At 42.4% G+C, this 25,678-nt stretch overlaps 1 protein-coding gene across 1 annotated transcript in view; it reads left to right on the top strand.

The window, feature by feature from the left end:
• Positions 1–25,678, top strand: part of LOC147690028 (phospholipase B1, membrane-associated-like) — a 186,901-nt gene that overhangs the window by 56,908 nt on the left and 104,315 nt on the right. The window contains exon 7 of the mRNA XM_086936630.1: positions 2,237–2,357. Coding sequence (XP_086792756.1) covers positions 2,237–2,357 — 121 coding nt within the window. The remainder of the gene's footprint in view (positions 1–2,236; positions 2,358–25,678) is intronic.

Here is a 25,678-nt window from a genome sequence, read left to right as displayed (position 1 = left end):
CCTTCTCTTGGTGGATGGGGTTGAGTCCTTCCTTCTAGGTTGCCTTGTCTACCTTCTTCCTCTGCCCCATGTGAGAAGCAAGGGGCAGCTGAGCTGTTATGAGAACCTGTCTAACATTAACTGTGCACTCACCTTGCCCACCGATGATGCCCCACCACTAGTACATTTTAGGATTTATCTTAGGAGTAAGACGTGTGGGTGAACACGTAGAGCCTTGTGTAATGCAGCACATACACACCATATGCAAGATGGCCACTGGTCCTTATCAATACCACACATGGGGAAAGCCAAAAGTGGCCACTAACCACCACACTGGGTCTTTTTCCCATCCAGTAAAATTGGAAGTCTAAAAGGGAAGCTTGTATGGTGAAAATATAGCTACTGAAATGGGCTGTCCCTGCAGAACGCAGAGAGTCACTGCAATCATCTTGTGGTTGAGAAGGAGTGGTTTTATAGTCCTGAATCTGGAATACCTACAGATGCACAGTAAGCAGGGTACCTCTAAGAGGGATTCACAGTTTCCCAGACAGGGTGAAGATGCAGCTCACACTTGCCTGGTCTGGGAGGGAAATCAAAGTCTATCTAATATAATAAATAAAAGACACTGCTATTTGTGAACCGGTAGCTGTAATTGAAAGAGCTTTGGGTTGTTGGTTTATATGCCTGTATCTATAGCACCAAAGGAGAAAAAGAGGCTGGTTTGGGCCCCACGCCTGCCTCTAATACAACATCACTAACACAAAGTGATGTGGTAACTTGTATGGGAGCATTTCATAATTTATTAGATGCTTCTCTGTAAAATCTGCCTCCTACTACTATTTTCCGACTGAGATGCTTCATCATAAGCCACCTCCTCCAGCCCTGGTAAGAAGGTACTACCAGGGTGAACTCAACCTCAAGTTGGACTCTCTTGAGAAAGGTCTTAGAATTTTTTTTACCAATTTTTGCTAGCCGGTCCAGCATCAGCTAGTGATTGTACATTGTCAGAATAGGGGAAAAAAACACATCACAGTGACATCAAGCTACTTAAGGAAATCAATAATAGCGTATCCAAGGTGTATCTCAATATCGGACCACTCCATGTCAGTTGTCGATTACCCCAACCCATATGCCCCACGATTGGCGGAATTAAATGCTTCTGAGAGACAGAGCAGGATAAGGGTAGAGACCAAAGTGTAGATACACACATGGGAAATTTGCTTGTGTTTTTTCTCCTCATGTGTGTCCTGTCACCTATGTACATATGCAGAATGTGAGTGTGTGGAGGTTCAAATGTGCCACGTTTGTATTTTCATGTTTTAAAACTTTTTAATAGTGTGCCGAAAGACTACGGTGCGGCCTGTACATTGTAATGTGCATGTAATAGGTCTGTCTACTCTGATGCTGCTACTCGTGTTACCCGTATGTCAGATAAAATTACCTTGTGACTTTTGTGAGAGATGTAGGTCCTCTCCATATCCTTTTACACCTTCACCTTAACTAAGCATTGGAATCCCTATGTAAGCCCTGTCAAATGACCGAGACCTAATCAGGCTGTCCATGGCAGAAACATGTTAGCACCTCAGAGGGACGTTAGGGCCATAGCACCTAGTAATGTCCCCTGATTATACTCTATAGTCTTTTTATCCATACCAAGGGTACCACCTAATAAAGGATACCACTTGGTTTACTCTAAGGTGTTTCTAACAGTATTAATTGGATCCCAAGTTTCTCTACAGAAAAAACAAATCACTTTTTGTTTGTTAAATGCCTGTATAACATCCAAATTGTTGTTAGTATAAACAGTGCTTGGCTTGCTTTTCCAGAGACCCTGTTTGCTACTGAGAACTCACTCTTCTTCCTATTAAAAGTAGGTCCCTTCCAAATGAAAGAAGTGCAGATAGCTACCCATTTAAAATACCGAGAAAGTACTGAGTTAGACTCTTTCGTTTGGAATTTTAATCTTGTAAAGACCTCAGGTGTTACAGCTGCCTTCCCGCGTGTGCCCTGGTAATCCTGATATGAACAGTAATGAGAGTTTGGCCCCATAATGATTTTAAATGGACACTGCCTGAAAATTGAGGAAACATGTAGGAGTGTTTGGAAATGGAGTATTTTTCCAATGTTACTTTTCACTCTAGTGCCTTTCACTGAAATGTTATAACCAATGACAGTTCCTGTTCCTAGAGTTCTTGGCTTTTATAAGAAAGAAGGATCACTCTGTACAACTGACCAGATCGCTTGTCCTAATTTTTAGATATCTTCAGGCTTTTCAATCCTGATCTCGTGGGATATGCAAGGAACAGGACCCTGAACAACAAACCCGCACCACTGGAGCAAACCGGCTTCAATCTGGCAGTCACCGGAGCCAATACATAGTAAGTCATTATAACAATGGACATAGCTATCATTAGTGTGGCAGTTGCAGTGGTAATGGGCTCCAGGTATATTAGGGGCCCACTGCACTTCAGTTAGACTGTGTTTTACTACTCAACAGTGAGACAGGACAACCCGTTGTATTGTGTTTCTTAGGGTCTTCCACACCAGCAATCCATGCCACATTATTATTTACAAATCTATTAATAAGAAACACCATTACTCGCAGGGAAATTGTGTTAATCATAGAGTGGAGGATGTGAAGAACTCAGAAGGTGGCCTCAGAATGAGAATACAGTTGAACAGATCCAGTAACTTTACAGTGGAGAAGTGTGGCTCACTGGTTAGAGCAGGCAGACCCTGAAGCTGAGGTCAGACCCGGGACCAGGGTTCAATTCCCGACGCGGCAGGGTCTTGAGCTCAAATGTCCACGGACTCAATAATTCTCGCTTCGGTGCCTGCTCTAATCATGGGTTCTCACTCTGCAACTCTGGGCATTAAGCTTGCTTAATCTCCACAACGGCCCCCCTGCGGTGGGATGCCTGGCTTTCACCTTGGGGATGCCCTGTAGGGGCTATCTCACAGGGAAAAGCCAGGACCCAAGGCAAGCGCAGAGATACCCCTTTGGGGGTTGATTCTGGCACTATATAAGAAACATAATAAAATAAGATTACTTGGAAAGTTGAGGCTGACCCTGTCAGGGCCGTCACTCCCACCCTACTTACACATTGCTCGGTTAACACAATTATTGCAAACACCGACTAGGAAGAGATGCAATGGATACAACTCATTGCCCTCAAGCTCCTTCTTAAAGTTAGGATTCACATGTTTTCTCCCCCCCACAAGTTGGTGACCACATCACATGCTACCCCATGCATGGCATCAGCGCGGTCTTTTCCTTTTGACTTACTGAGGTATCATTCCAGACTCTAGAGCTTCTTAGGCCCACCACCACTGTTTGGTGACCAGGCTACCCGATGGCCTTAGCTCTTACAAAACCCTCCCTACAGCATAGATCATTCTTGTGCTCACCCATGGCTATTAAAGTTGGCGTAAACAGACTGCTGAATTGGTACTGTCACAATTAGCCAGTCTTGGCTCAGCTCCCATTGCCTGCTAATCTCGACTCCAATGCTACTCGATTACCTACTATCTCAATTAAACAAGATACCAAACTCTGCTTATTGAGGGAGAAATTTGCAGCTATGTGCATATTAAGCCAGTCTTTTATTTCCTAGCACACGCTGTACTGATAACTAAGGATTGTGTAGGGCATGCTTCTACATCACACATAACCCATCGGTGTGATCAATTTCTCTCATCCTGCCATTGCAGTGATTGTATTGCCTTGATAGAAGGTGGCAGCACTGCATCAAATTTCCCCCGAACCTGCAAGTGGCAATCACCTGCCCAAGTTATGCGCACTTAGTCCTCTGCCACAGGAGACCCCTATGACATTTTCACAACCAGTGAATACATGACCTATAACATTTCTACTTCCTGGTTTTCTTGAGTTTTTGGTTTGGCCTAGAGACCACTTTAGATCTCTCACCAGCATGTTGTAATGACAATATAATCATCAATAAGAAAACACATACACATACATAAATAGAGGAGCTTTGGGTTCAGACTTCGTCATCTGTTGCTCTTTTCAACTGCCATTCACATTTGTTTCTATCCTCCACAGCACACTGTGTGCTAAACTCGGTTTTGTGTTTATAGTATTTAAAAAATAATAGTACCTTTTCTTTCTGCCAATAAAAATCATATTTTCCTATGTTGTGTATTAAAACTGAAAAGGGTGTCTATGCCTGTTCAACATAATAATGTTTCCTTGTTACGGTTATAGGTAATGGTTATTTATTTTCAGTTTCGTGGTATGCTTATAGAGGTCACATTTAGCTAGCTGTACATTTACGTTCTTCCCCTCTTATTATTTGCCTGGCATAATTGTTCAATTAAAAAATACAAACACATGTGACCATCACACTAGCCAATGTCAGAGATATTTGCGGTGTCAATGCTTGATGACTTTGGCATACTGATTGCCATTGCCTCTAAACTACTTTCAGTCCTAACTCAAAGCATTCCAAAACTCTTGTTGCCTTGGTCATCTCTCCTCCAGACAAGTCTTCTGCATACTGCGGAATTGCTCACGGAGCCCTATCTTCCTACTAGGATACCTTCAGGCAGCTCTTGACCAAGAAACCAGTTAAGTAACCTGCATCAACGGCCCCTAAAACACTGGGATGCCTGGCTTCACCTTGGGGGTGCCCAGGAGGGGCATCTCACAGGGAGAGCCAGGAAGGGTTCCACAGCGTTATACAGCGCCGGGACGCCCCGTTGGGGCAGCTGTGCGCTTTACAAAATACACTACACTACTGCATAGGGTACAGTAGTCCAAGGAATTGCCCCGGCATCATTATTCACCTTAAGGCAAAGTGTGCACCCCCTCACACATTGAACAAGGCTGACCTAAACTTGTACATTTGTGGGCGTTCACCCTCCGGTCCTTCCCCACTCTGGAATTGGATGGAGGTGTTCTCTAGTGAAGGGCTGGATACCTCCCATTCGAGCATGGAATGGACAACAAATCACCTCAAAATTAGGATAGGATTTCTCCATGGGGGAGGGGAGGAAATATATTTGTGCATATGGCTTCATTTCATTTGAACACCGGGAAAACAGGAGACCTGGAAATATGGACTATCAAACTTTATTCTGTATGTGTTTACTTCACGTCTTTACAAAACCACGTCACATGGTGGTACTGCTAAAAAACCTGCGCCTGGCACAACTTTCCAGTTGTACTACTGGGAATGTTTAAATTCCAAAAGAAGTACATTTACACTTATTCGTTGGAGTACATTTACAGGTGCATATGTACTACTTTTTTGTAAATTCCTCCCAAAGTCTTTTTTATTATTTGAATATAATTTAAAGATAGCCAGGGTAGGGAAGCTGATTAAGTCTGTGATTCCTTCCTGCATTGTGTGGCATGACCGTTTAGATAACAAAATCTGAAGTTAGAGACTTTAAGGGGCAGGAAAGAGCAAAAGAACTTGGTAATAAATTAGGGGAAATAAACCCTGTAGAGAAGTTAAAGAATGGGGCCAGCGTTGGATGCAATTTCTATCACGATGTCAAGTGGAGGGGTGTGGTGCAGCGGCCAGGGTAGCTGACTTTGAGGCGCTGGGTTCATGGTTCGATTCCCAGCTCCGGCAGTAGCTCACTTAATTTCCACGACGGCCCTCAGAACCTTGAGACCCGTAAGGGTGAGTTGTTTGCGCTTTACAAATACGGCTTTATTTATTATTTGTGTCAAAAGGAGAGATACGCAAAACATCATCAGTCGTTAGCAATATTTTTGTTCAAGCTTTATAAATCTGATTTTATTTGTGAAGCGACATTGCTATACACAATGATTAATATAACGCATGGGAAGTGCTTAGAATTAACTCCCGGTTTATGTGAAAATGAATCGTAATTTGTTCTTTTCATTTGTGCGCAAAGCATTCAAGATTAGAAACATCAAAGACTAGTTAAAGAGAGCAATATCAAACGTAAAAAATGCAATAGAGTATTTGAATGAATGAGTACAGACTTATATAGCCCATGGCTACCCGGAGGCATCCCAGCGCTTTTAAACCCAGAGCAGAACACCACAACTCAGCGGAACAGGAAGGTCTTCAACCGTTTCCTAAAAGCAAGATGGTTGGATTCAAGCCGAATGTTCTCGGGAAGTTGGTTCCAACATTTAGCTGCATGAAAGGCGAACCGTCGGCCACTCATACGTGACCGCTTAACCCTGGGGACTGTCAGAAGATTGAGATGTTTAGATCTCAGGACTCTGGTAGATTGGTAATGGCAGAACAGAGGGCGCAGGATAACCGGGCCATTGTTAGTTGTTGACTTATGAGCCATACACATGGCTTTAAACCGGACCCTTTCCTGCACCGGTAGCCAGTGAAGAGAGCGCACAGCAGCCTTCGCAGAGCAATGTCTCGGTACCTCCAATAGCAGACGAGCTGCGCAGTTCTGGACCGACTGTAGTATTTTAATAGTGCCTAAGGGTGCACCGAGATAGACCGCATTCGCATAGTCCAGTCGGGAAAGAATAAGGAACTGGACAAGGAGCCGTCTGGCCTCAAATGGAAGAAGGGTCAAAACCTTCCTTAGCAGCCTAAGCAGACCATAACTTGTCGAGGCAACCTTTCGAGCCTGAACTTGAAAACCCAGAGTGGGATCGAGCCAGACCCCCAAAGTCTTGATTTGGTTCTTAGGAGTGGGGGAGGGACCCAGACACTTCGGCCACCAAGTGTCAAGATTAACCCTTCCATGCGGCCGCGATTCTGCGCCTGTGCAGCAGAATCGCGAGTGGGCGGGTTTATGACGGCCCCCAGCCTTCATCAGCACACGAGCACCGTAGTGCATGATGGCTGGGGGCCGTCATCAGCATGCAAGGGGTTAATGGGGGCCTTGTATCCCAACAGCATAATCTCGGTTTTTGAACCGTTAAGTTTTAAAAAGGAGGAGTCCATCCATTCAAGAACCTTGGTAAGACAAGGGGACAAATTGTTTGTCCCAGAATCCACAGCATCCGCCTTAGCAAGGGAGACAACCAACTGCGTTTCATCGGCGTAGGTGACCAACTGAATTCCCCAGGGAAGAACCACATCAGCCAAAGGCCTCATGTAGATGTTAAACATGGTTGGGTTCAATGAGGATCCCTGGGGAACGCCGTAATGCAGTGGGAGTTGTTTAGATGCTGATTCCTCTTCAAAGACTGAAAAGGTTCTCTCTGAAAGAAAGGACTGGAGCCATTTAAGGGCCACCCCTGAGATACCAACATCCCGCAAGCGGCGAATCAGGAGTGTGTGATTTACTGTATCGAAGGCTGCGCTGAGGTCCAACAGGACCACCGCAGCGCAGCCTCCTGCATCCACAATTTTCCTTGTTACCTCCACCACCGCAACCAAAGAGGTCTCTGTACCTTGCTTAGTTCTAAACCCCGTTTGGGTGGGGTGAAGGGCTCCCTCGTTCTCAATGAAGGATGATAATGCAAGGTTGACATGTTTCTCTGCAATTTTACTAAGCCCCAGCAGCAGAGAAATGGGACGATAGTTGGCTCACTCTTCCGGGTCAAGGCTGTTTTTTTTTAAAAGGGCCTTAACTCTGGCCTGCTTCCATACAGGTGGAACCACACCTGCAGCCAGGGAGGAGTTGATGACGTCCCTATTTGAATTTGAATTTGAATTTATAGGAATTTATATAGCGCATGTACACCCAGTGGTTTCATGGCGCTAGAGGATGCTTAGCCCAGAGGCTTAGAGAAAAGGAATTACTGGGATGGGAAGGCTTGTGAAAAAAGGAAAGTCTTATGAGCCCTGCGGAATTCGAGATAGGAGGGAACAGATCTAATGTGCAGGGGGAGAGAGTTCCAAAAGGTCGGGGCTAGAACAGCAAATTTCAGACCCCCTGATCTGCTTTTTTAAAATCGGGGTACAGAAAGGAAGAATTTAGCAGAGGAGCAGAGTTCTCTATTGGGACGGTAAACCTTGATTGCAGATTAAATGAATGCTGGAGCAGTCCCTGCAATGGCCTGGAAGGTAGTGCAGCCCAACTTGAAGAGGGCCCATTCTTTGATTGGCAACCAACGTAATGATTTAAGTAGGGGACTGGTATGGTGGAATCTGGGCAGCCCATAGATCAGGCTGGACTAGCTGGAGGCGGCGGAGGGCATATGCGGGGGCGCTGTTGTACACTATGTTCCCATAATCCAGCCGAGACAGGACCATTGCCATAAGGATCAGTTTTAAAGACGGAAGAGAGAAGAACCGAGAGATTTTCCTTATAGTGCGGAGAGCAAAAAAACAGGAGGAGACTACTGAGCTGATCTGGGAATGGGGAGTGAGGTGTTGATTAAGTGAAATGCCAAGTGTTTTAACTGAGGATGAGGGTGTGGGGGGAGTACCCAGGGAGGGAGGCCAGAAGATGGGGGACCAAGGGCTGGGAGTGCTACCAGTGACGACAAGTTCAGTCTTGTCCGGATTTAATTTAAGAATGTTGCAGTTCATCCAATCTCTAATAAACAGCATGACAGATTGAAAGTTGTGAATGCTGGCAGGGGAGTGAGAAAGATGGAAAATGAGTTAGAGGTCATCGGCGTAGTTATACACGATGACCTCCATCTGCTGTAATGCAAGGATGAGTGGGAAAATGTAAAGATTAAATAATAAGGGAGAAAGAGAAGAGCCCTGAGGAACACCACACTGGACCGGGCGAGGGGGGGCAGAGAATTCGGCGAGGTGGACAGCCTGGGTACGATCTTTTAAAAAGGAGTTAATCCAGGTCATAGCTGGGCCCCCAATGCCCGTCGCCTTGACACGGGTAAGAAGGATGGAATGATCAACCGTGTCAAAGGCGGCAGATAGATCTAAAAGGACGAGGGCCTGGGGGTATTGGTGTCTAACCCCTCTCTAAGTTTGTCCATCACGGAGATGACAACCTTCTCGGTAGAGTGCCGGGTGCGGAAGCCTGCCTGACGGCGAGCGAGGCCCCCACTCTCTTCCACAAAGGCATCAAGAACCTGGGTGACATGGGCCTCAAGGACTTTGGCCAAGAAGGGGAGAAGGGAAATGGGACGGTAGTTTGAGGGAGAGACGGGATCGGCCCCAGGTTTTTTTTAAATAGGGATGATGGTAGCCGCTTTGTAGGGGGCCGGTAAAACGCCCTGTTCAAGGGAGTCGTTCAGAAGGGTAAGGGGGGGGGAGATGACAATCAGTGAAGATCTTACGGAGGACATGCGCCGGGGCGATGTCCGCAGGAGATCCTGACTTAACGCGGGTCAACAAGGGGAAAAAAGTTTCTTTTGTCAAAAGGGGTAAGTGGGTCAGACTGAACGTGGTGGGGGGAGGCTGGGGATCACAGAAGGTAGGGGAGGGCAGAGAGATCTTGGCTTTGATAAGTGCAACTTTCTCAATAAAAAAGTCATTAAGAGAGTTGCACAGAAGTTGGGAAGGGGGAATTTTGGGGGAGGCCCTGTCAGAAGAAGCCAACTCGCGAACTGTGATGAATATTTCTTTTGGCTGGTTCTCTGCGGCAAGAATTCTCCCCGAGAAATAAGATGTCTTAGCGAGGAGAATATCCCTTTTATATTCATTGAGAATAGAAGTGTAGCGTAGTTTGGAAGTTGGGCAGTAGGCGAGCCTCCAAGCTCGCTCTGCTTGACGCACTGCCAGTTTTTTTTCCTTGAGAGCAGAAGAGAATCATTTATTTGCGTCGTGGGCGCGCCTAACTGTGACGCGCTTCAAAGAGGCTACTTGGTCACAGGCCCCCAGGAGCCAGCTGTTCAAGGCATCCAATTGACTGGGTGGCGAGAGGCCTGCCAGGTCGGGGTCAGAAGCTGACAGGGAGGAGCAGAGGGCAGGAATGACCACTCTGCTCCAGTTTCTCGCCCAGGTGTGTTTGGGGAGGGAAGGGTTATTGTCAATACTGAGGTCCAGAAAGAAGGAAATCAAAGAATGGTCCGACCATGTACAAGGCATGACAGTAGGGGTGGAAACTAAGATGTTAAGGGTCCAGATTTGATCTAGGGTGTGGCCGCAAATGTGTGTGGGAATATGGACCTGGGAGACGAAGTTCAAGCTAAGAAGGAGCTGGGTGAAATCACGGGATGTGACGTCTTCTGCTGGATCGTTAGGCCAGAAGTTAAAGTCCCCGAGTAGCATGACCGAAGAGTTGTTAATTGCAAGGGTTCCTAAAAGGTCCAAGATGGTGGGGAGAAAACGTCGGCAGGACTGGGGAGGGCGATAAACAAGAACACACGTTAGTGGGACCTGAAAGGAGGTAGAACGTATGACCAGGCAGTCTGACGTAGATATGGGAGGGGAAGGGAGCACTTGAAAATGAAGGCCCGCACGGGCGATCAGGGCAACCCCACCACCTGTCCGGCCTTCCGTCCGGTCGGCCCTGAGGACAAAAATTACTGCCAACACGCTAGGAAGTGAATCAGAGTGAAACCAAGTCTCTGTCAGGAATAAAAGGTCCGGCTTGACAGAGTCCAGGAAATAAAACAGTTCCAGCTGGTGTTTGACAGCCGACCTGGTGTTAAGTAAAAAAGCCGACAGATGTGATGGCATAGAGGACGGGTGAGGGATAGACAGGGATCGGGGGGGACAGTGGGGAGGGGGAGGGGGAGGCAAGGAGACAGGAAAGGTGGTGGAAGGTAATGACCGGGCCAGGCCAAGTTTATTAATCCGTGCACAGGTGGCCGCTTGAAGGGGCCAATGGTCCTGGAATGCGCATAGTTGTGCAGCGGAATAAGAGAGAAAATGGACATGATGAGGGGCCCCTAGCCCCGGCCGGCCGCGGACGGGCGCAGACGGGCTTGCCTTTGGCGCGCCGCCGGCGCGCCCGCTGCGCGGGCGCATGAGGCTGGGCTTAAGTGGAGTTTGGAAGCGCGATACCTGCAGCGCTAACCCACGTGGCCTCGATCGTCCCTCCCAAGATGGTGGCAACCAGCAGCCCCGTCCGCCCTCCGGAACAAGCGGCACACAGCTGTGCCGGACTGGGGCTAGGGGAGCTGGAGGCTGAGCAGGGAGCATTACGGCAGAGGTAAGCCACAAAAGTAAAAAGAAATGAAAATAAGAGCAAACAGTTTTAAAAGCACAATTTTTTTTAAATGAGGCAGCCCACATGCAGCCACAGCGCCGCGATCCCACTGCCACTGGGGTCAAGGCGTCCGCTGCGCGTGCACATGAGGCTGGGCTTAAGTGGAGTTTGGAAGCGCGATACCTGCAGTGCTAACCCACGTGGCCTCGATCGTCCCTCCCAAGATGGTGGCAACCAGCAGCCCCGTCCGCCTTCCGGAACAAGCGGCACACAGCCGTGCCGGACCGGGACTAGGGGAGCTGGAGGCTGAGCAGGGAGGATTACGGCAGAGGTAAGCCACAAAAGTAAAAAGAAATGAAAATAAGAGCAAACAGTTTTAAAAGCACGATTTTTTTTAAATGAGGCAGCCCACATGCAGCCACAGCGTCCGCGATCCCACTGCCAATGGGGTTAAGGCCTCCGCTGCGCGTGCGCATGAGGCTGGGCTTAAGTGGAGTTTGGAAGCGCGATACCTGCAGCGCTAACCCACGTGGCCTCGATCGTCCCTCCCAAGATGGTGGCAACCAGTAGCCCCATCCGCCATCCGGAACAAGCGGCACACAGCCGTGCCGGACCGGGGCTAGGGGAGCTGGAGGCTGAGCAGGGAGGATTACGACAGAGGTAAGCCACAAAAGTAAAAAGAAATGAAAATAAGAGCAAACAGTTTTAAAAGCACAATTTTTTTTTAAATGAGGCAGCCCTCATGCAGCCACAGCGTCCGCGATCCCACTGCCACTGGGGTTAAGGCGTATTTGAAGAGTGCTTAGGCTTTGTGCAAACCTTGTTGCCCCATGTGTATATTTGAAACCACATGAACACACCCTTGGTCTAGGTCAATGCATTTTTCAGGGGACCGCAGCACTCCAACACAATTCAGGGTCCATAAACAATGGGTTAAAAAAACACAAAGGTAGAGTGTCATGATGTTTTACTCTCAAGCTATCATCTGAAAAGACTTTGTAACACCATGCACAAAGAGAACTACAAGATGGCAATAAAAAAGAACCACTATGTCATAAAGAATTCTAGAGTGAGCTTGTTTGCATCCAAGATTAAGAATGCTGCTGATTCCACTAAGGAATAGTTCAATGTTGATAATAATCTGATGAAACCTGCAATTTAAAATCATCTTCGATCAAGGTAGGACTGCAGCTCTGATCCTTCTGGATTTGAGTGCGGTATTCAATCTTTTCTCACACCAGGGGCTGATCACAACATTAAAGGAAGTAGGAATAAATGGATCTGCACCTATGTGGCAAACCTCGCTTCTCTATAGCAGAACCTTCCAAGTCTGACAAGAGACCACACTATCAGACACCAAATGTCTCAACTGTGGGGTCCCTCAGGGGTCCTCAATGAGCCGAAGAAGTTTCCCATCTGTATGTCATATCACAGGCAGAAAGCATAAACAGCTATGGTTTCTCCTCAATATCCTATGCTGGTGACACCCAGATTATCATCTCCATTTCCCACCAAACAGACAACACCTCGACCCCTCTAAATGACTTTCTTCAACATGTCGTGGAATGGATGGTGGCAGGCAGCCTAAAATCTTAATGGGCTAAAACTGAGGTAACGGTGATGAGAAACAAATCCTCTAGATGGATGGATCTGAAAACTGGCCTGAGTCCCTCGGCAGTCAACCTATCCCAAAATCTGAAGTCAAATGCCTAGGTTTCTAGCTTGATGATAAGATGACAATCGCAACTCAAGCTACAAAAACTGGCAGAAACTTGCTACGGCATGCTAAGGACCATGAAAAAACTGCTCAGATGGTTACCAGAGCTATCGTGCAGGATAGTAGTAGAAGGTTTGGTCATCCCCCAGACTGGATTATGGAAATTCCTTATACCTGGGCAGCCCAAAGTCCATCATAAAAAGACTACAAATGATTCAAAACGCTGCAGAATGCATCCTACTGAAAATTCCCAAACGTCACTCTGTTACCACAGTCCTGGCAAGCCTTCATTGGCTGCCAGTGTTCAAAAGGATACACTTTGAGGTACTGTGTATGGCCCACTGAGCGATGCATGGAAGGGGCCCCAAACTGATTCAAAATCTGCTTACTGCTAACAACCTCACTAGAAAACTACCATCTAGCGACCAGCAGCTGTTTGCACTCCCTAGGATTATGAGGACCAGAAGTGGAGGATGGGCCTTTGCTTTCCTAGTCCGCGAGCGCTGGAACACACTTCCACAGAACCTAATGCAAACCAAATCAGAACTAGCATTTAAAAAATTGCTAAAAGCAACTCTTTTCTAATTGCAATCCTATCTGTACGGTATCTAGTTGTCATAGGGCTGGGAGGCTCTTCTGGGTAGTGATCCAGCGCTCCTAATGAAAAACTGTCTCACCAACGCTACCTATCTCCACAATACTCACCATTAATCATGAACTACTACCAAGGCCCATAAACTAACGAGACAAATTTTTGAGCGACTGAATCATGTGACCTAATTAATCAGAACTATTCACAAACTATTTACAAAATTATATACAACTGCAGTTTATCATTTCTTACCATGGTTTTTTTAAAACATATGACATTTAATTAAGTCACTAAGGGGAATGGATCAACTAATGATAACTAGACCATGAATAAACAAGACCAGCTTGTCATTTCAAAATCCAATTTTATTAATTTTATTAATCAACGAAAGAGCATTTTAAATCAAGAATCTTTATTGTATTAGCAAAGTGAAAGCATCATTTTAAGGAAAAGACTCATTGGACTGACATTTCAAAAGAAAATCATTTAGTATGAATTAAAGCAAAATATAAGTTTTCATCCCTGATTTCTATCTCTCTGTCTAAAACTCGCTTCTCCTAAAAAAATAATCATTAAAGACTGCTGTCCTTACGTGCGCCAAAGAGTCCAACAGCACGTCACGCCCTTCAGAAATCAGAAAGCGAGGAGCGATTCCCTCCTCCCCATGGGCCAGGTTTTATACCTTTCTAACTAGCTAAAGTAACTAAATTTTGCATTCTTCTCCCTAAATCCAAACTTGTCATTGGCTGAGCCATGTCAGTCCATCATTATGTCACTACCATTTCCAAACCGAGAACGGGCTTTACTTTAGCCCTATAGGCCTTTGCTTTCGTGTCATTTCGCTTCCTCAAAAATGTATCTTTGTTCGAGCTACAGTTCATGACTTCCTTGCCTTGGCAATCCTGCCGCTTCCTGTCCTTGGACATTCTCCATGAGCACATTAAGCACAACTTATTCAACAGTATTTTCTGACAAAATTGTCGACGTGGTAAAACTTTCCACTGTGCAAGGCTCCTTTCTGGACAGGATTCGAGAACGCCATCTTTTGTAGGCCTAAGGCCTCTCACAGAAACTAGTATTCAAACAAACACAAAACAGTAATTAATTAGAGAATTGAGACCCATTCTGTTACCCACCCCCTTTGCTAATTGTTACCCCATTAATTTAAGTTACCTAGCTAAGCACGCAGAGCAGCATTTATATTAACCTTCTTCTTTTAGGCCATAAGGATTCTCCATGAGCTTTTGCCACAGAAAAGACATAACATAACATAAGCACACAAAATAGCACATGCCATTAATTAAACAGCCGCATTTAATACTGACAAAGACAATAGACAAGGTTAGTTTATTATTTTCCACACACTTGCAATTGCAACGTAGAGCATAAAAATTAGTCCCGCATGTTTTTCTGTATGTATGCATTTTTAAAACTAAGGGCCAGATGTAGGTCGGTCGGTAACGGCCGAAAATCGGTATTTTCGGCCGTTACCGATCGGTAAATAGGTGATAGGTATGTAGGGGGCATTATTTTACCAAATCGGTAAAATTACCGATTTGGTAATTTTACCGATTCGGTAAAATAAAAAATCTGTAAATTTACCGAATGTGAGCCACCCAGATGTAGGTGGGACTCTTCAGAGTCCCAGAGGCCTTACCGAATCGGTATTTTACCATCAATTTGATGGTAAAATACCGATTCCGGTGTGCATGCCATGTGACAGGCAGACCTGCCCTTAGGGCATGTATGCCTGCCACATGGCACCCAAGCCTGTTTTGGGGGTGCCAGAGGGTGTCAAAGGGACACCCCCTGCACCCTTGTGAAAATCGGTATTCGGTAATGCCCATTCATTCCTATGGGCTTCAAAGCCCATAGGAATGAATGGGCATTACCGATTCGGTATATACCGAATCGGTAAATACCTAAATCATCCGATTCGGTATTCCAGCACATCTGGAATACCTACATGTCCACCCCATAGATTTACTGATTTCTAATTACCGAATCGGTAAAATTCGGTAATTAAAAATCGGTAAATCTATTTCACCTACATCTCGCCCCTAGTTGGTTAATAAATTCAACACATGCTAATTAATACTATTACATTGGTTATGCAAGTTTAACTTTGCGAGTTTGAACAAAATTTCATTCAACATCTCGCTCCATCAACTCCCTCATCTGGTGATTTTATAATCACCAAACTACACCCAAAAATTTCAGCAAAATTTTAATCTTACGAACATGTTTTGAACATACACTGTATTCGTTTTTCTAAACTTTTGATTCAGCAGTTTGTCTACAACATCTCATATTGGGCTCTACGAAACTCTTCTAGTTCTATTTACTTTTCTCGTTCTTTTCTGAGTTTATAAATCCTTTTCTTTTCCCTCACATATTTCTTTCTCTTGTGTATCATGCAACTCATTTTTAACAAAAGTGTCACTATGACTATAACTATTACAGGATAAAGTATTTTACCAATGATTGAACTACCAATCTCTTGAAACCAGTTTCTGATTGCTGCAAATCTTTTGCTCAAACGTTCTGAAAAGTTTTCATCTTCTAAAGGTTCTATCTCAGTATGTAATTCAGTAATATTTTTGATAAACATCTCTATGTTCTGGCTCTTACCTGGAATATATGTACAGCAATGCTGGACATGTAATATTCCGCAAACTCCTCCTTCTTTTGCAAGCAGAATATTTAGGATTTAGAAAAGGGGGTGGTGATGAACAGAGTGTCTGAGTTAAGCAGACCACTCTTACCCAGTCCAAAGATCAGGGCTTGATCCATCACCGTTATTTATCTCACTGCCCCATCCCAGCTCAGAACCTGGCTATATGCAAATCAGTCTGTCCCTGGCCCAGTGCATCATGGGAACAGGGCAGACTAAACTACCAAGCCAATTCTTCACCAGAAAGGAGACAAGCTACCGGGGACCGGTTTCTGCATTTCAGCCTTCTTCGGCCCGGCTTGCTTGAATCCTGATGGAGCAGTGAGAAAGGGACTCATGTCTGAGTATACCCTGCCACACCTATAGTGGCCAAAAACGATTTAGAAAAGGGGGTGGTGATGAACAGAGTGTCTGAGTTAAGCAGACCACTCTTACCCAGTCCAAAGATCAGGGCTTGATCCATCACCGTTATTTATCTCACTGCCCCATCCCAGCTCAGAACCTGCCTATATGCAAATCAGTCTGTCCCTGGCCCAGTGCATCATGGGAACAGGGCAGACTAAACTACCAAGCCAATTCTTCACCAGAAAGGAGACAAGCTACCGGGGACCGGTTTCTGGCATTTCAGCCTTCTTCGGCCCGGCTTGCTTGAATCCTGATGGAGCAGTGAGAAAGGGACTCATGTCTGAGTGTACCCTGCCACACCTATAGTGGCCAAAAACGATTTAGAAAAGGGGGTGGTGATGAACAGAGTGTCTGAGTTAAGCAGACCACTCTTACCCAGTCCAAAGATCAGGGCTTGATCCATCACCGTTATTTATCTCACTGCCCCATCCCAGCTCAGAACCTGGCTATATGCAAATCAGTCTGTCCCTGGCCCAGTGCATCATGGGAACAGGGCAGACTAAACTACCAAGCCAATTCTTCACCATAAAGGAGACAAGCTACCGGGGTTGTTGTAAATATAGCAGAATATTTAGAGCAAGACGGTTCTGCATTACCATTGACCTCATAGCAATGAGTTCTGTATCAACTATTTGAAATCCACTTGCAGTATCTGTTGACAATCTGTCCACAATTGTAAACACTTTTCTGATTTTATTTGCATTCAGGGTTATTCCCACCATAGGTATAATTGCACCAAATATATCTCCCATTATTTCTGAAAAACTTTCCCTCCTGAACCTATTCAGGTGTTTGCCAATTTCAAATGAACCTTCTGAATTTCTATCTATATGAAAAATCTTTGGAAAAACTAAACCAATATAGCAAGTCCCATACTAGTGGTCTGGGAGATTGAAGTAAGCTTTGTTCCCACAAACAAAATAAATTCCAGGGAAAATTGGGTCTTTGCCTCCTTTAAATCCCCACCCTCCTTAGATACAATAGGCATCTTCACATTGACTAGCACCCACGAAATAATGATCAAATTGAGTATTATCTCTCCTTACGCACAATTTTCCACAAACAGGTTTATCTATATGTATAGCAACATTTTCATTTCTACCATTAAGCTTTTCATCCTCACTCTGCCAAAACTTAGATTTAGTTTGTTTCAGCATCTCGTTTCTTTTATAAATTGCTCTTCTCTCTTCAACCATTTTTAAGAGAGACTTTTCTTCCGTTCTCAATGTGCATGTTAAATTGTTTCTAAAAGCATACTCGTAAGTGAGTTCATTAGTCACTATAAAAAATTCCCTCATCTGCTTAGCATGTTTCAATTTATTTAGACTATTATCAATCTTTAAATTTGCAAACATCTCATCATAATTTGAGTAATAATACTCCAATCGACCTGTTCCATAAAACAAACTAGCTATTACACTACAAGTGATGCCATAAGTAAGAGGAAGCATATTTTTAAAGGTAACCCCTTCCGAAACAGAAGCAGGTAGTTTCACACAGATGTAACAATCTTTCACATTCATCACCTTAACATATTCAGATAAAAGTCTAGAAAAGGTATTACTAGAAAAATCACCAACAGATCTATCTTGGTGGATCTCTGGTTTGTGCTCAATGACTCTATCAGTCTTACCTACTACATCATGAATAACTTGTTTAGCCTCAACTTTACTGGTCATATTAGCTTTGTACATTTCTTTTTCAATTCCAAAAGGGAAAATTACAGCTAAAATTAACCAAACCAAAATTATTAAAATCACACAAATAGAAGACATTTTGCAACATCTTCTTAAAATAGAGCATCTCGAATTGTTATTAAAATTAGGCATCTTTTACTTTGAAACAAGAGCCTTTCAAAACAAAAACAAAAATTAAAAAATCACTAAATATACAACCCCTTTTTACTTTTTTTTTTAATTAAAGAATCCATACCCATACTGACTATCAGTCACTATGGTAATTTTCAACCCTGTTGCTCTTTCACATGCACGAAACAAAGCAATCAATTCTGCTATTTGAGCTGAACGAATTCCTTTGAGACAAGAAGCTTCAACCACATCTGCAACTGTACAGACAGAGTATGCTGCACTCAGAATGCCTTCATCTGTTCTCAAACATGAACCATCAACAAAATAAACAAAATCTGATTCTGTTAGCGGAACATCTTTAATGTCTTGCCTAGGTTTTGTGCAATATTGTAAAACATCCAAGCATTCATGATCAATGCCATTTTCGTTTCTGATTTCTGTCACAGTACCATCAGGCAACAATGTGGAAGGATTTAAATTCACACACCTAGCAATAGAAACGTTATCTGATCCCAGAATAACTTTTTCATATTTTGTCAATCTGTTGCTTGTTAAATGTTGAGTTTTGCTTCTGGTGAGGAGAATCTCAACTGAACGGGGCACATATACTTTAACAGGAAACCCCATTATTATCCCTTCACTTTGTTCCAGACTCACACTTGTTGCAGCCACTGCTTTTAAGCAACCTGGTAATGCTTTTGCAATAGGATCAAGAGCAGCTGAAAAGTATGCAATTGGCTTTCTCAATTTTCCATGTCTTTGAATTAAAACTGATAATGCACATCCTTCCCTTTCACTGCAATACAGCTCAAATTCCTTTTTGTAGTCTGGCATTCCCAATTCTGGAGCTTCACTCAAACTTATTTTTAACTGCTCAAAAGCCTCTAACTCAGTTTCTGTTTGGGTAATCGGGTCTTTTATGTCTGCTTTTGTTAGTCTCTGCAATGGTTTTGCAATCACTGAAAATCCACTAATCCATTGACGACAATAACCTACCATTCCTAGAAACATTCTGACCTGTCTCTGTGTTTTTGGAGGTTGCATTGCTTGGATCATTTTTATTCTTTCAATTGTCACTTGTCTAATTCCTTTTGCAATCCTGTGACCAAGATATTTTACTTCTTGTTTACAAAACTGTAATTTTGCAGGAGACACTTTATGTCCCTCATCTGCCAAATGATTCAAAAGGGTAATGGTATCTGTCACACAATTGTCTTGTGTTTTTGCAGCTACAAGGAGATCGTCAATGTATTGCACTAATGTTGATTTTCCAGGCAAATCTAGATTTTCCAGGGATTTCTTTAGCAACTGATTAAAAATAGATGGAATTTCTGTATACCCTTGAGGGATACGACACCATGCTAGAATACGCTCTTGGAATCTGAACGCAAAAAATTGTTGGCTTTCTGGATGCAATGGAACAGTAAAGAATGCATTACAAAGGTCTATAACTGTATACCATTCTGCATCATGCGGAATCTGATATAAAATTACCTCTGGATTTGGTACGACCGGGCAACATGGAACAACTATTTGATTAACCTTTCTCAGGTCTTGAACAACCCTGAAAGTTCTGTTTGGCTATTTGATTCCCATAATCTGTGAATTACATGAACTGCTCTCAATTTCTTTTAAAACACCTTGTTTTATAAATTTTTCAATTACAGGTATAACACCTTCAATAACTTCCGCTTTCATTTTATACTGAGGAATGTTTGGATAATTAGCTCCTTGTCTTACTGTTATTTTTACTGGGTCTACATGTTTCATCAAACCCATTTCGTCTCCAGATTAATCCCAAATTTTAGTACTGACTTTCTTTTAATTCTTCAGGTAAATCATTTTTGTCAAAAGCAGGAAATAATTTACTTTCTTCTGCTTCAACCATTAACATTGTTAATTTATAAAGGCCATCTTCTGGAGTTTGGAGCTCAATACCATCCGGTGAGCAATATATTTTACAATTCATTTTACAAAGGATGACCCTTCCTAACAAGATGATAGGAATTTGATGTGATATTTGTAGTCTGTTTGTAGTCTGTGATAGCAGAACTGCTATCACAGACTACAAATCTATCTTTGTCTTTAAATTTACCAATCTCAACTTTAACTGGTTCTGTTAAATCTGTTTTAATCTGTTGATTAGCTCTGCCAACTACTTGGATGGTATCCCCAGAGAGAGGTAGGTTTTCTATTTCCACTGATCTAACAGTAGAACGGGTAGCACCTGTGTCCACCAAAAAAGTGATTTCTACATCATTCACTTTACCATTAACAAACGGACCAGATTGATCTACCTCAAGAGTAGCTCCAAGCACACACTCTTCATCTTCTCTCAGGCACCGTCATAAGTAATCCTCAGATTCACTTCCATCATTTTCTTTCAACCAATATTGTTGAGAAACATTCGACACATTCACTCTTGGCGATCTGTTTACCTGTTCACCTCCGCAGAATCCTGTTTCTGTATTGTATCTCTGCACATTTACACAATTTGGAAGTGGCGGTTGTGGAATTTGACTCTGCTGATTCACTACCTGTCGCTGTAGCTGTTGCTGCTGATTTATCTCATTTAACTGTTGCTGTAGCTGTTGCTGCTGATTTATCTCATTCTGCATCTGTGGATTTAATGATGTATTTTTAAAATTTCTGGGCGGATTCTTACATTCGCGCTTCCAGTGTCCAATTTCGCCGCAATTAAAACATGGGAGTTTCTGCTTTAATTCTTCAATATTACCCATCAATTTTGGCTTATTAAAATTACCCTTACATTTCCCTTGATTCTGGTGAACATTTTTTATTTTCCAAAGTTGCAATTTGTTGTTCAGCTACTTTTACCTGTGCCCACATAGCTTTTTCTTTTAGCTTCTTTTGTTTAGCATCTATCTCATCACTGCAGTATTTTGCTTTTCTCAGAATGTCATCAACTGTGAGTGATTGCCAACCAACTATTCCTGATCTAATCATCTCACCAATTTCAGGTCTCAAGCCATAAACAAATCTGTATATAAAATGGCTCATATCCTTTTCACTCAACTTCTCGTAACCACTGTATTGTATAAATACCAGAAGTAGTCTTTCATAAAAGGAATGCACTGATTCTTTTGGTTCTTGATTTGTTCTGTCAATTTTAACCCAATCTACTTCTTTTGGGGGAATCTTGTTTTTCAACCACACAATCACCTTATCATACAGATTTATAACATCAGGTGAAGGTGCACCTGTTACTTTATCTCGAGCAGGTTCTTCTTTGGGCCAATCTATAGAAATTTTACATTTTGTCCAAAGATCTGAAGGAACAACAATGTCAAAGAATCCATCAAGATCAATCCACAGAATTTTTGAAACCTTAACAAAGCTCTCTACCTGACGATACCATTCCACATGTTTTTCTCTCAGTCGGGGAAAATCATTTGTAAACAGTAAAATGTCCTGTCTTGTCCATGGAACATGAACATACCCTCCACCAGCAATTTCTCTCATAGGAAACTCAGTTGCTATTTCCCCTCTTTCTCTTTTGTCTTCCTCTCTTTTCTTTGTCCATTTCACTCTCCATTTGCTTAATTCACCTAATCTTTTTAGAAACACTAGTAATTCTTTTATATGAATTATCCTTCCTGTGGTGTTCATGTTTTCAATATCTTTTTCAGAGAAATCCACTCTGTAATGTTTCTGCAAATTTTTCTGCCTACTCACATCTATTTCTAATTCAGCAGCCATTTCCTCTAACTGATCATACTTGGTTTTCATTTTCCATTGTATGCTTTTGCAAATGAACAACAATTCATCATCCTGATATAGCTTTAAACTGTCAGGTCCAATTGTACCAATAATCAATTCCTCCAAATCCGCCTTCAATTTTGCAACATCAAGTAATTTAAATTCTGGGGGCTGTGGAGTCTGTTTTAAATTTATTTTATTTAAGCTCTTTTCTGGAGTTCCAGAATCAGATCCTGCAACAGATGGAGATTGACCATTTGAAAAACTTTGATTAAAAGTTAAGTCTGGCATCTTTTTCTCTCGTGAATTTCTGTTAAATCTGAATAAAATTTTGCAGCCACTTTATGAATTTCTGCATTTAAAGGAACAGTCAAAGCTAAATGTCTAATTTCCTTCTGATCAAAAACTGGAAGAACAGGTCAAATTGTTACTGGTACTGTTACTGCTTCCATGCCTTTAGTTAACTGCTGTATTAATTCTTCTTTTGATCTTAAATATTCTGAAACATCTGGTATATCCCCAGGTCTTTCTGTTCTCATTACATTTCTTGGGATTTCATTTCTCTGAACTGGAGTTTCAGCATAATTTCTACTTTCACCAGATGTACTAGAATTAGTTCTCGATTCCACTCTCTCAGGAAATTTTGCATTATTCTGATTTAATCTAAGTGGAGTTTCATCATTTTCCCTAGGAGGAGCACTTGTAGGAATTCTCGGGGTTGACCATGAACATGTTGACCATGAACAAACTGGTTGATAAGGTGGCGGTTTCCATTTTGTTAAATACATTTCTTCTAAAACAAAATCTTCTAATTCACTACTTTCACCAAAATTATTTTTCTTTTCAGTACTCTTTTGACCTGTTTCCTCACTAAATCTTGCTGGGTACAAACCATTGCACATTTCTGCTCGTCTCCAACGACGCATTCTATCTTCATGAGTTCTTGATTAATATCTAATCTAGTGCCTCTTGTTACACCTCTGTTTTCACTTTCCAATTCAAACATCTCATCCTCCCATTCAGCTAAAGCCTCAAATTTTGAAGGTCTAGGTTTTGGTACAAGAGTCATAATTTTTTCTCTCCAGTTTTTCAACACCTTAATGTTAAATGACCCGTCTTCTGGCCATGCCAATACACCATCATTTGAGGTATATTCCATCCAATTCTCCATCCAAAGGTAAGTATGATAACCATATTCACCTGACATATAAGCTGCTGGTGTTTTGTACTTATGAAGTAATCTTACACCTCGCGTTTCAATTTTCTTGTCATTTTTAAAAATATCTTTCAATTTCTGAAACCATGAAGCCTTCTTTTCCTCTTTCAAATAATAATAATCCATGTTTTTAAACAAATCGTCTTACTTTGAAAAAGATCGTAAATCTTTCCTTGTTGATCCGCTACTCTAGCCAATCGGTGCGCGAAACTCACCAACAAGCCAATCAGGTTAGGCCACGTCACTATTCTGCTCAACCAATAGAATTACTGTATTTCTGGAATGAGCCAATCAGCTACAAGTCTGCCTAATCACATGAACCAATCGGTGAGCGAATACTGTGACGTATGTTAGCCAATCACAGCGCAACCCTAGTGACGTATGCTGCCGCTGCAGCTTAGCTGTCCTCGCTCTGCTCTGACACTGACACCTCCTTTACAAAATATTTTCACAGCGCCATTTTTACAAAACTGTCAATGGAATTCAGTTAGTAACTTCACAAAAACAAACCATTTGTCTGTTTCGCTAAAATAAAGAGATAGCTTTTCTCAATCATTCAAGTATTCTTTCGCGTGAAATAGACTACGCTATTTTCACAGAATATTTAAATTTGTTGATAAAATAAGTAGCCTTGTTCTACCCTTCTGACACACGCAATCATACAAAAGAATCCCTAACCATTCATACATGAAATGTTGGTAGGACTTTAAGCCGCCAATAAAAATCCTCACTCGCCAGTAAGAATAGACGACGCTTCCTTACCCTTCACTCAAGTTTGGATAAATTCTACTACTCTTTTCACAGTGAGTATTAAAACAGGGCAGGTGTCCCTATACTCAAAAGCTACAATTTCATAGACAATCCTCACTATACATTCTACCTAACACACCTAAGATCCCTAAACTTGTGCTGTACGTCCACAACACTAGTGATATATGACAATACCACTATTTTGAAACAGAACAAATGCACTGTGTAACTTCCCTTGTCACACTACTCATGCCGGCACAACTAGGAATTTTCACACTGCTGGAAAAAACTTTTCGACTACATGTAACAACTGAACAAACTTAACATGTTTTAGACATGTATCCTATGTAATTATCATGTGATATGCCAGTTACCATAGTAACCGTAACTCTGCTACCAAGTAATTGATCCAGCGCTCCTAATGAAAAACTGTCTCACCAACGCTACCTATCTCCACAATACTCACCATTAATCATGAACTACTACCAAGGCCCATAAACTAACGAGACACATTTTTGAGCGACTGAATCATGTGACCTAATTAATCAGAACTATTCACAAACTATTTACAAAATTATATACAACTGCAGTTTATCATTTCTTACCATGTTTTTTTTAAAACATATGACATTTAATTAAGTCACTAAGGCAAATGGATCAACTAATGATAACTAGACCATGAATAAACAAGACCAGCTTGCCATTTCAAAATCCAATTTTATTAATTTAATTAATCAAAGAAAGAGCATTTTAAATCAAGAATCTTTATTTTATTAGCAAAGTGAAAGCATCATTTTAAGGAAAAGACTCATTGGACTGACATTTCAAAAGCAAATCATTTAGTATGAATTAAAGCAAAATCCAAACTTGTCATTGGCTGAGCCATGTCAGTCCATCATTATGTCACTACCATTTCCAAACCGAGAACGGGCTTTTCTTTAGCCCTATAGGCCTATGCTTTCGTGTCATTTCGCTTCCTCAAAAATGTATCTTTGTTCGAGCTACAGTTCATGACTTCCTTGCCTTGGCAATCCTGCCGCTTCCTGTCCTTGGACATTCTCCATGAGCACATTAAGCACAACTTATTCAACAGTATTTTCTGACAAAATTGTCGACGTGGTAAAACTTTCCACTGTGCAAGGCTCCTTTCTGGACAGGATTTGAAAACGCCATCTTTTGTAGGCCTAAGGCCTAGTATTTAAACAAACACAAAACTAATTAATTAGAGAATTGAGACCCATTCTGTTACCCACCCCCTTTGCTAATTGTTAACCCATTAATTTATGTTACCTAGCTAAGCACACAGAGAAGCATTTATATTAACCTTCTTCTTTTAGGCAATAAGGATTCTCCACGAGCTTTTGCCACAGAAAAGACATAACATAACATAAGCACACAAAATAGCACATGCCATTAATTAAACAGCCGCATTTAATACTGACAAAGACAATAGACAAGGTTAGTTTATCATTTTCAAACACACTTTCAATTGCAACATAGAGCATAAAAATTAGTCTCACATGTTTTTCTGTATGTATGCATTTTTAAAACTAACTTGGTTAATAAATTCAACACATGCTAATTAATACTATTACATTGGTTATGGAAGTTTAACTTTGCGAGTTTGAACAAAATTTCATTCAACATCTCGCTCCATCAGTAGCAATGTGCTTAAGAGATAAAAAACTTTGTGAAGGGGATTGTGAGTCTGGCAGAGATGGGGAGGCAGACAGGCATGGGGTGGGTGGCAGAGACACAAATTGTTTCAACCAACTCAGGAGATACATTATTGAATGCACCATATGAATAATTTTATTAAAAGTTTGAA

This window comes from Lissotriton vulgaris, chromosome 9 (assembly GCF_964263255.1).
Source record: "Lissotriton vulgaris chromosome 9, aLisVul1.2, whole genome shotgun sequence".
Classification (NCBI taxonomy): domain Eukaryota; kingdom Metazoa; phylum Chordata; class Amphibia; order Caudata; family Salamandridae; genus Lissotriton; species Lissotriton vulgaris.
The sequence above is the reverse complement of the archived record's forward strand: the minus strand, read 5'-3'. Positions and strand labels throughout refer to the sequence as shown.